The following is a 14490-nucleotide window of genomic DNA, read 5'->3' as shown; positions in this document are numbered from 1 at the left end:
TGAACAAAACATACTCACACATACCAAAAACATTCAAATCACACGGCAAGACGTGATCCTAGTGAACATAAACAGATAAAAGAACACTCACAATCCTATTCAGGATCACAGGAAAAGTCATGATTCTACTGCTCACAGTCAGACCCAGGCACATACCTGCACACCCTCACAATTAGAATCAAGCTCTGGAGCATGATTCTTCTACACAAATACAGACATAAATAAATAGAAGAAATAAACAAAGGAAGATATAAAACTCTATAAATTAGATGATGTTGGCTTGTATAGCATCTTAAGGAATTTGCAAAACACCTGCTGGGAACAATAACCTGCTGGGATACAAAAAACATATATATATATATATGTTTAATATCCCTTATTCACAAATACTTAGTAGCTGAAGTATTTCAAATTTTGAGGGATTTAGAAATATCTATTTGCAGAGACTTTGCCCATCACAAAGCCCTCATTTGAAAGTCAGAAGTCTGAAACACTACAAAATCCAAAAATATAAAGTAATTTTAGATTCAGAATTTTTAAATAAAAAATGCTCAGTCAACCTGTATTCTATATGTAATGTAAATATATATAAACTATATATAATATATTTTATACATAATCATTTGCCTTTTAAATATTAGCAGCAAATAATTAGAAAATCAAATTTTAAAATTACTCTATTTGTAACAATATAAAAACATGAAAAAAGAATAAATTTGTCAGAAGACTTCTAGGCATGGTGGTACAGGATTTTGATCTCAGTATTTAGAAGTTACAGGCAGGAAAATGCTAAGTTCAAGTTCAGTCTGAGAAACTGTCTTTAAAAAATAAACAAGGGTGAACTAATTCAGCAGTGATCCTCATTAAACACTGCATTGAAAATTAACTATACAACTTGTGGTTGAGGAGGATTGGGAGAAAAAAACTGGGAGGCGACACTGTTCAAAAACAAATGTACTCATTACCTGACTTATATAACTGTAACCACTCTGTACATCATCTTCATAATTTTTTTAAAAAATAAGAAACAAAAATATTTTTTGTCATTTGTTGGGGACAAAAACTTCTTGTGTATGTATGCATGTGTGTGTGTGTGTGTGTGTGTGTGTGTGCGCGTGCGCGTAAATGTGTGCACACACGCACAGACCTGTTCTATCTGAGGTTTGATTTCAGGGCCTGGAGAATGTCTCTGAACTTTTTTGCTTAATACTAATGCTCTAGCACTTGAACAACAGCTCCACTTAAAGGCCTTTGATGGTCAATTGGAGATAAAATTCTCACAGACTTTCTTGCCCAGGCTGGCTATGGACCACAATCTTCAGATCTCAGTCTCCTGAGTAGCTAGGATTGCAGGTGTACACCATTGCCCAGCTGACAAATGTCTTTTTGTTGTTGTTGGTGGTGGTGGTGGTGGTGGTCATGAGGTTTAAACTCTGGGCCTGGGTGTTGTCCCTGAGCTCTTCAGCTCAAGGCTACTACCTTACCCATTGAGCCACAGCTCCACTTCCAGTTTTCTGGTGATTAATTGGAGATAAGAGTCTAATAGACTTAGTGTCTGGGCTGGCTTTGAGCCATGATCCTCAGATCTTAAGTTCCTGAGTAGCTGGGATTACAGGTGTGATCCTCCAGCAACCGGCTTGACAAAGGTTTCTTTAGACAAGCCACCTATAGTTACTTGGGGTTGGGGGGCACACAACACTCCAAGACAGACATAGGTATGAATTCAGGCTTAGAAATTAGAGTGTGTATCCTTAGATTATTTAACTTTTTTGTTTTCTTACACATTCACAAAAGACTAACACAACGCACAATATATAGTAAGTAGTCCATAAGTAATAACTGACATGGGAGATGATTTTATGCCAGGAGGCCAAATTTGGCATCTCAAGGACATCATTCCAACTAAGTAAGATATTAGTCTACCAAAGTTTATATGCGCATCTTCTTTGGGATATTTTTTTCCCTAACTTCCCCGAAAGAAACTTTTGCTACTGTCCTTTCTCCCACCTAAGAAATCCCTGGACATGGTCCTTGGCTGCCTGGCTCTGTTTCCAGAGTGCACTCACCTCAGGAGCTGTGTCTTCAGAGGAGCAGATGCTGAAGGCCATACCTTCAAAACTGTGATCCATCTGCAGCACGGCCAAAGCCAGCCCACCCACTGTGACATTTGCTGACGTCCCTGAAAACTCCAACTTGTGACCAACACGTTCGATTATCTGGAGAATTCTGCGAGGAAACATGAGTGAAGAAGAATCTTCCTAGTTCGCTCATGTAAAACCCATCCTTCCTCATGAGATTTCCTCAGTGCAACACTTTGCTCTGTGCCCTTATTATTAACTTACATTGTTAAAGATGAATTTGGCTATGGTGATTCCCATCTACCTGGGACAGTCACATTGACAAGATTGTAGTTTGAGGCCAACATAGGGGAAAATGTTTGTGACATTTTTTTTTGTCAACCAGTTTAAAAATTTGGTCAGGAAGGGAAGTGACTGTGGCCTGCCAGCCAAGCATAAGTAGGTAGATATTCCAGACCAGCGAGGGGAAAAGTATGACCCTATTCAAAATCTTTTTTTTTTGAATGAGTAAAGCAGAAAAGGAGGATAGCATTATTCAAGTCACAGAGCTCTTACCTAGCAAGGACAAGGTCCGGTGTTCAAATCTTAGTATCACTAAATCAAGATTGCTGGCTTTGGAAGGACACAGAATAATAGCCAACTGTGGAGCCAGATGTGGTAGCTAAAGCCTATAATCATAGCTACTTGGGAAGTCGAAGTGGTGGTATTATGATGCAAGGGTAGAGTAGGCATAAAAGTTCTCTAGACTCCATCTCAAGCAATGGTGAGTCCATAATCTTTCATCCTATACTATACAGGGAAAGTACAACGAGCGACTGGGCACACTGATGTGTGCCTGTCTTCTCAATGATAAAGGGAAGTACAAACAGGAAGATCATAAGAAGTTTAGATTTTACTTGACACAAAATAGAATCCAAAAGAGTGGATTTAAAAGCAGGACATGACCTGATATAAGCATTAAAAGATCACCCTGGCTGCTATGTAGAAAATGGGATGTACAGGGCAAGAATGGAAGCGGTGAGACCAATTAGGATGCTGTGCTGATATCTACTGTTGATGGCCAGAAGAGAATTGATGCAGGGACTGAATATGAGGGAAGAGATAGAAATATAAGGATTCCAATGGAGGTTTTAGTAGATTAAAAAGTAAATGTGCCCCAGTTATTTGTTGACAGTAAACTACAGGGAGCTAACTAGTACAATTTCCAATGTTTCTCATTAACACTGTTTATATGCATTTTTTTCCTCAGTCATGGAGCTTAAAATCTGGGCCTGGGCCCTGTCCCTGAGCTCTTCAGCTCAAGGCTACCACCCACAGTGCCACTTTTGGTTTTCTAGTGCTTAATTGGAGATAAGAGTCCCACGTTCTTTAGTGCCTGGGCTGGCTTTGAACCTCGATCCTTAGATCTCAACCTCCTAAGCAGTTAGGATTACAGGCGTAAGCCACTGCACCCAGGTAGATGCATTTTTATAGATATGTGGAATACTGGCCAACCAACAGTAGAACTGGAGAACTAGGTTGGAGATTTGCGCATAGATGAAGTATTTATTTGAATGTTATTATTACTAGTTTTCAATTCAAATTTGAGGGCACCCTTTCTATTATTGAAGTAAAATGGTTTCATTGCAATATAGTGTGTTCTGATTGCACAACTACTTGACCATCAATATTAGTTACAACTGGAGCCTAAGGAAGTAATAAGAAATCATTTAAATTTTATGAGGTAATTCCTTTTACCAACATGTTGCTACTTACTCATTGCTCACTGGATGGAGATTGTAGGCTGAATCATTTTGTTTGTCTGAAACTGCATTGATTAATTCTAGTATAATCTGGGTTAGGTTCATACTTATCTCATCGCATTTTGAGATATCAGCTACTTTAGAAACAATTATTTTTGTCTCTTCTTCATCCAGAAGTGAACATTTCTTCACCAAATTTAAAATGTGTTCTGCCACATCATCTGCATTTTCTAGAGGGGAAAAAATTAGAAATGTACAGCCTATAGTAACACACTTAGTTAGGATGACGCTAGTTTGCCTTTTTCTCTTGACAAGTAAAAAGCATTGTTGAGTGTCAATGGATCACACTTAGAATCCTTGCTATGTGGGAGGCAGATATTGGAAACATCATGATTTAGAGCAGAAAATGTTCATGAGACCCCTTTTTAACCAACAGCTCACATCTGCCATCCCACCTACATAGGAAGCTGAGGCAAGAAAGATAATGGATTCAGAGCAAAAGTAGTTCCTGAGACACCACCTCAACAGAAAATGCTGAGTGTGGTGGTAAGCAGCTGTTATTCCAGCTACAGCAGGAAGCATAAACAGGAGGATCACAGTCCAGTCCAAGCCAGGCATAAACAAGTGACCTTAACTTAGAAATAATCAAAGCAAAAAGGGATAGGGGTATGGCTCAACTGGTGCAACACCTGCTTAGCAAGCCTGAAGCCCTGAGTTCAAAACTCAATGGCATAAAAAAGTAAAGCCCAGCCTGGGGCCATGGCTCACAACTGTAATCCTACCTACGCAGGAGGCCAAGATCTGAGGATCAAGGTTCAAAGCCAGCCAGAGCACAAAAGGACCTGAGACTCTTATCTTCAATTAATGTCTAGAACACTAGAAAACGGAAATGGGACTTGGCTCAAGGGTAGGGTGGAAGGCATAAGCTGAAGAGCTCAAGGACAACACGCAAGCCCAGGGGCAGAGTAGTAGATTTCAGTTGAAGAGCTCAAGGACAGTGCCCAGGCTGAGTTCAAGCCCCATGACCCACAAAAATATAAAAGCCCATAAAATGGTAATACATATCAAGTTTATACACAGAAAAAATGAGGACTTCAACTTCTACAATAGATTTAGTACCAGAAAATACCACATAAGTCATGCTTTTAGTCATCAAACCTTTTTTCAATGCAGTAGGGAAATCGTTTTGTCACTGAAGAATTGTCTTGAAATTTGATTCTAATTAAGTTAAGGCTTTCAAGTATTGGTTTAAGTTAAGCAGATGCCACCTATACTCAAATAACAGTAAACACTCGTCTAAGTTTTCATAATCAAAGGTGGTGGTTGTAATTTCCTGTCAAGAACCATCTGCTGACAGAAAAGAAGCAAATGTGGACCACATAATAGAAAGCAATTAATTGAGATTTTTCTAGAGAGTAAGAACAATAGGTATTAACTCTCCTACTTTTTTCTTCACTTTTTATTATGGAAATTTTTAAACACATACAAAAGTTGAAAGAATAGTACAATGAATCCACACACACTTTATGAATCACACAACTTCGACAAGTATCAATGAAAAGCTAATCTGATGTGATCTACTTTACCCTGTATTTTTTCCTAACTGCAGGTGATTTTAGAGAACCTCTCAGATGTCATATCATTTATTCCATTAATACTTTAGTACACATCTTTAATATAAAGGACTCTTGAATCTAGATGACACCTGAAATCCCAACAACTCTAGAGGGAGAGATTAGGAGAATCACAGTTCCAGATTAGCACAAGCAAAGCAAGGATTTCATAAGAATTCCATCTCAACAAATAAATTGTGCATAGTGGTATGCACCTGTCATCCCAGATACATGAGAAGCAAAACAGGGAGATTGCAGTTCAGGAACCCCTAAACAAAAACCACTCGGGTCTATAGAAAAAATAACTATAACCAAAAAGATGTGCCTTGAGTGACAAAGTACCTGTCTATCAGGTTCCAGGACCTGATTTCTTACCTTAGAATTGCGAAAATAGATAAAACAGAAGAAAAAAATGTTACTTTGTCTTCACTAAAATTTTAATTAAATTAAAAATATAAATCTCTGGCTCTATCTTCTTCCTTTCTTTCCTCCCTCTCTCTCTTACTTTCTCTCTTTCAATGTCCCCTACCTCAAGCTCCTCAAAACACAACCTACACAGGCCAGACTGTATTTCTTCCTTATTTTATGTTATTTTTTCCTTATGAATGACTGCCCTCCTTAACACAAATTAAGTAATTTTAACTGAGGTAGTCTCAATTCCCTCATGGCTTTGCAATCACCCCAACAATGGCTTACATAGAAACTGAGTTGGCCAACATAAAAGAAATGCAAATCAAAACAACTCTGAGATTCCACCTCATTCCAGTTAGAATGGCCAGGATCAAGAAATCTAATAATAACAGATGCTGGTGGGGATGTGGCCAGGAGGGATCACTACTACACTGTTGGTGGGAGAGCAAACTCGTTCAACCACTATGGAAAGCAGTTCCTCAAAAGACTAAACATAGAGCTCCCCTATAACCCAGCAATTCCACTACTTGGCATTTATCCAATTTTCCATAAACAAGGACATACTAAAACTACTACCACAACGATGTTCATTGCAGCACTTAACAGCAAAGATATGGAACCAACCCAGATGCCCCTCAGTAGATGACTAGATCAACAAGATGTGGTATTTATTGATTTATTTGCCAGTCCTGGGCTTGAGCTCAGGGCCTGAGCACTGTCCTTGGACTTTCTCAATGCTAGAGCTCTACCACTTGAGCTTCAGCACCACTTCTGGCTTTTTTTCATATATGTGGTACCGAGGAATCAAATCTGGGTCTTCGTGCATACTAGGCAAGCACCCTTCCACTAGGCCAAAATCCTGGCCCAAGTTGTGGTATTTATACACAATGGAATTCTATGCTGACATCAGAAAGAATGACATCGCCCCATTTGTAAGGAAATGGAAAGACTTGGAAAAAATTATATTAAGTGAAGTAAGCCAGACCCAAAGGAACATAGGCTCAATGGTTTCCCTCATTTGTAATAATTAGTACACCTGTAGGACTCTCCTAGAAGAGGATTACAATAGCTCAAAACCTAGATACATAAGGCCATATAGGATGAGGCTAAATGAAAGGACCTCCAGGATATGCAAGCCAGAGGTATATAATGAGTGAATGTTGTTTTTAATATACTATGTTATTTCTCATCTCTTTTGTTGTCCCTTGGTTATTCTCATATGGTTACAGTATCTTACAGTGTCATCTGGTATATTGTATATATGTTTATTTGGTTATTTGAAATAGGAAAGGGAAGGGGGGAAAACAAGATAAGGGGAGGGGGTGGGGGGAAGGAAATGGCGACAAAAACATGAGAAGGGGTATCAATGTGTGATAAGTAATGCTCCTTCTCTCTGGTGAATATAACTGTAACCCCTCTATTAATTACAATAAAAAATAAAATTGAGATCAACCTAAGAAAAAGAAATTCAGTTGTCCAAGACCCCAAGTCTGTGGGGAAATAGAAAGAGATGAACTACCTTCATAATAATATTTAAATTAGTATTTTGTACCTATTAATAATGATCTGCTGACCAGTTAAAATGTGAGAAAATAGTAAGGGTAGGGAATAAAAGAGCAGTATATGAGGTTAATCTGATGAAATTATATGTGCACATGAATTACTTTATTGAATTGCCTTGGTACAATTAATATATATTTAAAAAAAAGTGGTACAAAAGTTAACTTAGTAACTCATTTTAGATCCTCCTACCCCAGCTTTACAATCACCACACCCAACCCAAAGACACAGAATTCTATAAAATAACAAGAATTCAATATACATCCTACAAAATTAAGAAGAGCAAGGGAAACGCTGAGTAGGAGAGGGATGGAAGACTGTTTAAAGGATGACATTGATCAAGATATAGTGTGTTCCCCAACTGCTTTGTTAAATGGTAACTCCTTCATACAAATACTGAAAGATAATAAAGTCAAGAAATATCAAAAATGAGTAGCAGAAAAGGAAGCCAGATTTTTCAGTGGGAAGGGGAGGCCCAGCAGAGATGGTAAATGCAAGTGAATATCATAGAAGTACTTCATATACATTGTTGAAATTATTTTAAGAAGGGAAAAGAAAGATGGAGGGGATGAGTTTGATCAGCGTATATTGAATGTATGTATGGAAATGTCACAATGATCCCCCTTCCGTGTACAACTAATAAAACAATCTAAGAAAAATAAGAGGCAAATGACAAATAAAAGAGTGTGTTTGTTCACAGATTGTCTGGTGCTCTTATTAAATTGTTCAAGCTTTGTTGAAAATGGAATCTCTGGCACTGCCTAGTCATAATTCTTTGGCCTTCAGTGGTGTGACTTCACTTCACACAGTCCCTGCTGTGGCAGAATGAAAGTAAACAACAGGCCAATGGGAGGCTAACTACACTGTGGAAAGTAATTACAGAATTTTCATCGAGACTTAAAAAGATTTTAAGGGAAATTCAGCATAAATTATATTCATTGTGTAACAATTCTTTGTCCCTAAACAAAAGCAACCAAAGGTATCTTCCTTTATTAATTGCACAAGAAATGGCTCCCTATCACTTGCAATATTGGTACAAGCAAGCTGTAAATAATAATTACAATAATCAAAACAACAAGAATAGGTAGTATTCCTGTGAGTCCATGTGGTAGTTATCTATTAATGGATAATAAAGTACCTCTTAACGTAATGACTTTATAGAGTTCACCATTATGCCTTATAGATTTGTGTGTTGAATAGCTCAATCAAGCACTTCTCACTTGGGATGGATCTCTCAGGCAGTTGTAGTCTGATAGCAGCTGTAACAGGACATATGTGAAAGGGAGCCTGGGCTGAAAGTTGAAAGTGGAAAACACATGGCTGACATGTGTGGGTACTGACCAAAAGCTAGTCCCCTGAAGCTGTGCACTCAACTGACTATATATATGACCTCTTCAGGTGACTTAGGCTCAGCAGTGGACTGGATCCATTGAGTCAACTTGTACTACTTCATGAAAATCAATTGTGGGGCCGGGAATTTGGCCTAGTGGTAGAGTGCTTGCCGAGCATACACGAAGACCTGGATTTGATTCCTCGGTGCCCCCACATATATAGCAAAAAAGGCCAGAGTGGTGCTGATGCTCAAGTGGTAGAGTGCTATCCTGGAGAAAGTCCAAGGACAGTGCTCAGGCCCTGAACTCAAGCCCAGGACTGGCAAAAAAAAATCTTTGGTCCTTGGGGCCGGGAGTTTGGCCTAGTGGTAGAGTGCTTGCCTAGCATGCACAAAGCCCCAGGTTCAATTCCTCGGTACCACATACATAGAAAAAAAGCTGGAAGTGGTGCTGAGGTTCAAGAGGCAGAGCTCTAACCTTGAGAAAAGTCCAAGGCCAGTGCTCAGGCCCTGAGCTCAAGCCCCACGACTGGCAAAAAAAAAAAAAGAAAATCAATTGTAAATTTACCGGACTTTTTTGAGTTGCTCATAAACACAGCCATCATTCAAAATTAAAGTAGGCCAGGCCCTGGTAGCTTTCACCTGTAATGCTAGCTACTTGGCAGGATGAGAATGGGAAGATTGTGGTTTGAGGCCAATCTAGGCAGAAAAGTTCCCAACACTCCTCAACCAACAACTAGGTGTCATTATGTGTCTGACCTTCTAAAATTATATTGGAGGCTAACACTGGGAGGATTGATGTTCCAGGCCAGATCAGGCAGAAAAGTCCATAAGACTTGTGTCAAAAGAGGGAAGCTTGCTGGACACAGTGGCTCACAATTCTATTTCTAGCTACTCAGGAAGCTGAGATCTGAGGATCCCAGTTCAAAGCCAGTCTGGAGAACTAAAGTCCATGAGACTCGTATCTCCAATTAACCACCAGAAAACTGGAAGTGGCACTGTAGCTCAAGGGGTAGGGTGGTAGCTTTTATCTGAAGAGCTCAGGGACTGCGCCCAGGCCCAGAGTTCAAGGAAGTCCTATGACCAACCAAAGAAGAAAAAGAAAAAAAAAAAGAGGGAAGCTGGACATAGTAACATGCACTTGTGATCCTGGCAACTATAAGAAGGCTAAAATAGGTGAAAAAAGTAGGGTTGGGTATGTAGCTAGCTCACTAGGAGATTTTTCTTGCCTAGCAAATGGTAAAATCCTAAGTTTAAGCATCAGTATAATACTAACTTACAATTAAATTAATTACATCAACATGATGGTGAGTTCATAACCCACTACTTCCTAGTTATTTTGCCACATTTTGTTAATAAATGCTCATGTGATTAATTCTATCCATTGTATCTTAGTGACTACATGGTATCGTTTGGATTCAGGTATGTGAGGACTATTACATCATAAAAATTGGCAAATGCTACAAATGAAAGTCTTTCTTGCATAGAACTGGGTGTAAACATGTTCCAACACACCATAGGGTTTCTTCCAGTGAGGGTTGTGGGTTCTGAGAGCAAGCATCCCAAATGAGCATGAACAATGAGTAGGTAGAAACATCTAAACTTCTGCAAAGTTAGTGTCATTAATACCCATAGCACTACTGCCAGATTCTACCACACCATGCAGTCACTAGCCAACCCTGCTTGATGAAGAATGAACTGATTCTGGAGATTTTTAGACAGCAAGACATTTTCCATGAGTTTTCCTATTTAATCACTAATTTAATAACACTATGTGACAAGTCCTTTTAACATCTACTTTATACTAATTAAGAAATTGAGATGTGAAGACATTCTAATCCTCTTTGATTCCAGAGTTTGAGGTCTTTCCTGAAATCTTTTTTCGTTCAAGTCCCCACATGCCCATCTTTGTGCATTCAAGCCTTTATTAGTTTTCTCAATATTATTGGGAGTTTGAATGGCAGTATTTTGCAATCTTTCTATCTTACCATCTGGGAATGGAACCAGATTTTCACGTGCTAATCAAGCACCTATCACTGAGCTTAATCCTCAATTCCTATGTTATTTTCTTTTTTTTTCCTGTCAGTCATGGGGATTGAACTCTGGGCCTGGGCACTCTCCCTGAGCTCTTCAGCTCAAGGCTACCACCCTACTCATTGAGCCACTGCCCCACTTCCCATTTTCTAGTAGTTAATTGGAGATAAGAGTCCCAAGGTCTTTAGTGTCCGGGCTGGCTTTGAACTGTGATCCTCAGATCTCAGCCTCCTGAATAGCTAGGATTACAGGTATGAGCCACCGGGCCTGACCTCCTATGTTATTTTCACAGTCCCTCTTTATTCTGTTTGCCATGATGGTGACCTAGATGAAGGTGGGAGAGAATTCTTAGGCAGGTCCAAGGCAACTTCATTAAAGCATGCTGCATTCATATCATATGAGTGACCAAAATTGAGCACAGAATAAAACCCAAAGAACTTTGAAACAAGGACACATTTTCCAAATCTGTGGTGTTAAAGTGGTAGGAAAAATGAGCATTTAAGGGAGAAAAATGAAGTGTTATTCTCCAAAGAAGAAATCTACTGCTCATCAGCAACACTGAAAAATAAAGTAATTGAACGTAATACATATTTCTTTACTTTGCGCTTACTGCTCATTACACTACCTTAGAAGGGGAGAAGGATTCCTTCAGAGCTAATACTTGAGAGTTCACTTTTCAGGTACATACATTATAATCACCATCCAACTGTTCTCTCACTCTATGGTAACTTTTCACAGTCAATTTTCTAAAAATCTCAACACGATATAGTGCTTTTCTTGTTGTTATGACTGTTTCTTAACTTTTCTTCCACAAGAGAAAATTCTATTAGCATGTCTAAAGAAAATGTGTCACTTGGAGGGAGGGAGGTCAGCATGAAACACAGCCTTGTCTATCGTTCCCTCCAGTCTCTCCAAAAGGCAACACTACTTCCTGCCCTGAGTCATGATTTCCCACATAGAAACTTTCAGAGCTGTGCCTGCTTTTCTAATTCTTCTACATATCCTTCTGCAAGGATCTCAAATTTGTAACTTATGCAAGGAAGACAAGTCTGGAAAGTTCACTGTTAGAAGGCTGAGTTCTTTTCCCTTATACCTCAATTTCTTAAGGCAGAAGCTATGTCTGGGAAGTTGTGTAGAAATTAAAAGTCACCCATCAATAAGCATTTGCCATCCCACTTCTTGGTTCCCACACACTCATCTTTTTACTATAACCTCACATAGTATAAGGGTCTAATAAATTCTCCTAGGCCTCTTTTATGAAGGCATGCATCTCATTCATAAGGGTTTTGCTTCATGATGTAATCAGTTCTCAAATGTCCCAACTCAAAATACCATTACTCTGGGGTTACCATTTCAACCCATATATAATTATTCATCTATAGTGTACATCTCACCAAGAGACATATGCACATGATGCCAGAAGTGATGGCTCATAACTATAATCTTCTCTATTCAGGAGGCCAAAATCCAAATGATCATTATTTGAGGCCAGCCCAGGAAAAAAAACAGACATTCGACCACTGAAAAGTTATGTGTTGGCATATGCCACTTTTCCCAGCTTTATCGGAAGCATAAATATGAAATCACAGTCCAGGCTAGCTTAGGCACAAAGTGGAGCCTTATTCATAAAAATAACAACAGAAAGAATGCTGGCACTATGATTCGAGTAGTAGAGGACTGGCTGAGCAAGTGCAAGTCCCTGAATTTAAACCCCAGTACCACCACCACCACCACCACCACCACCACCACCACCACCACCAGAAACACAAGATCTATAGGTAGATGATAAGTACAAATACAAAGATATTCAACATGATATGTCACTGGGGAATTACAAATTAAAACAACCCTAAACTGCATGTTGTATACCATAAGAGTTAAAATATAATTTGTTAATTGTGAAAAGGGTTAAACAATTTTTAAGAATGAAATTGAATACACACCCACTAGAATGGCTAAAATGCAAAGCCCTGAAAACACTAAGTGCTAATGGAATGAGAGGAGCTTTCGTTGACTTCTGATGGGAATGTAACATGACACAGACACTTTGGAAGATGCGGTAATTTCTTATAAAATCCTTGCCATAAAAGTCAGGAGTCACATACTTGTTGATATTTAGAAATATACCAAAAACATACTCATGTTAAAACAAAACCTGCATTGTATTTATATCAAGTTCATTCATAATTGCCAAAACTTATAAATCACCAACATGATCTTCAGCAGGTGAATGAATACACTGTGGTACGTCCAGTTAACAGAGTACTACTCAGTGCTAAGAAGAAATGAACAAGTCATGATAAGTCATATGGGAAACCTAAAACTATATTACTAGGGGTGGGAAGCCAATGTGATAAGGCTATAATGAGTGATTGTTGTCCTTAATGTACTATGTCATCTCTCATCTCTTTTGCTGTCCCTTGGTTATCTCATATTGTTACAGTATCTCACTTTGTTATCTGATATATTGGATATATTTGTATTTGGTTATTTGAAATTGGATAGGGAAGGGGGGAATACAAGATGGGGGGTGGGGGTGAGGGAGGGAATAGGACCAAGACATGAGAAAGGGTATCAATGTATGTGAATTAATGCACCTTGTATCTGGCGAATATCATGTAACCTTTCTATTAATTACAATAAAAATATATGAAAAAAGATATTGGAATGAATCACTTTCCTACCTTGCAAGTGGGTGCCAAAATTACAGAAAGTGTGTTGACTCCATCGAAAGTGTGACTGACGTACCAATTCCATTTTCAGGAACTTATACTTCTGGTATATCGTATGTATACAGCATTTCAATCTCTGTGTGTCATCCATTACCAAAGTGTTTCTTTTTATCCGTTTTTTTTGTGTATGTGTGATCATCCTAGGGCTTGAACTCAGGATGTAGGTGCTGCCTTGAGCTTTTGTGCTCAAGGTTAGTGCTCTACCACTTGAGCCATAGCTTCACTTTCAGCTTTTTGGGTGACTGATTGGAGAATGAGGGTCTTACACACTTTCCTGCCTGGGCTGGATTTTAACAGTGATCCTCAGATCCTAGCCACCTAAGTAGCTAAGATTCCAAGCATGAGCCACCAGAACACAGCTTCCATGTGTTTTAAAGAGATGCACTTTATTTTGAATCTTTTTCCTACCAATATGAAAGATGATCACAAAATATCACAAATTAAAACTGGAAACTAACTCATTTCTGCAAAAGCATTAATGTCTATGTGGATGCTGGTACTGGGTCTTGAACACAAGGACTCATTCTTTTTCTCTTTTGCACTTTTTGCTTGTCTTTTTCACTCTACTACTTTAAGCATAGCTCCACTTTTAGCTTCTTGATGGTTAATTGGTGATAATAGTCTCTTGGACTTTTCTGCTCAGGTTGCCTTTGAACCAAGATCCTCATATCTCAGTATCCTGAGTAGCTAAGATTATAGGCATGAGTCACCAGTACCTGGCCTACACACACATTTTTAAAAGAAATGCAACCTTCTATACCAGCTTCTTAGAAAAATGCCAGCTCTGAAACATTTTTTTTGTCGGTCATGGGGCTTGAACTCTGAGCCTGAGCGCTGTCCCTGAGTTCAATACCGCCCTACCCCTGGGCCTGGGTTTTGTCCTTGAGTTCTTCACCTCAAGGCTACCACCCTACTCTTGAGCCACAGTGTCACTTCCGGTTTTCTAGTAGTTAATTGGAGGTAAGAGTTTCATGGTCTTTAGTGTCCCAG

General features: G+C 39.0%; 1 protein-coding gene across 1 annotated transcript in view; it reads right to left on the bottom strand.

Moving 5' to 3' along the window:
* Adgrg4 (adhesion G protein-coupled receptor G4) overlaps positions 1-14490 on the bottom strand; it is a 133091-nt gene that overhangs the window by 62843 nt on the left and 55758 nt on the right. The window contains exons 11-12 of the mRNA XM_090327178.1: positions 3834-4050; positions 2067-2226 (exon numbers count right to left, since the gene is read on the bottom strand). Coding sequence (XP_090183304.1) covers positions 2067-2226; positions 3834-4050 — 377 coding nt within the window. The remainder of the gene's footprint in view (positions 1-2066; positions 2227-3833; positions 4051-14490) is intronic.

Source organism: Megascapheus bottae, chromosome X, assembly GCF_031878675.1.
Source record: "Megascapheus bottae isolate mThoBot1 chromosome X, mThoBot2.hap1, whole genome shotgun sequence".
Lineage (NCBI taxonomy): Eukaryota > Metazoa > Chordata > Mammalia > Rodentia > Geomyidae > Megascapheus > Megascapheus bottae.
Note: the sequence above shows the minus strand (reverse complement) of the source record. Positions and strands in the feature narration are given on the sequence as shown.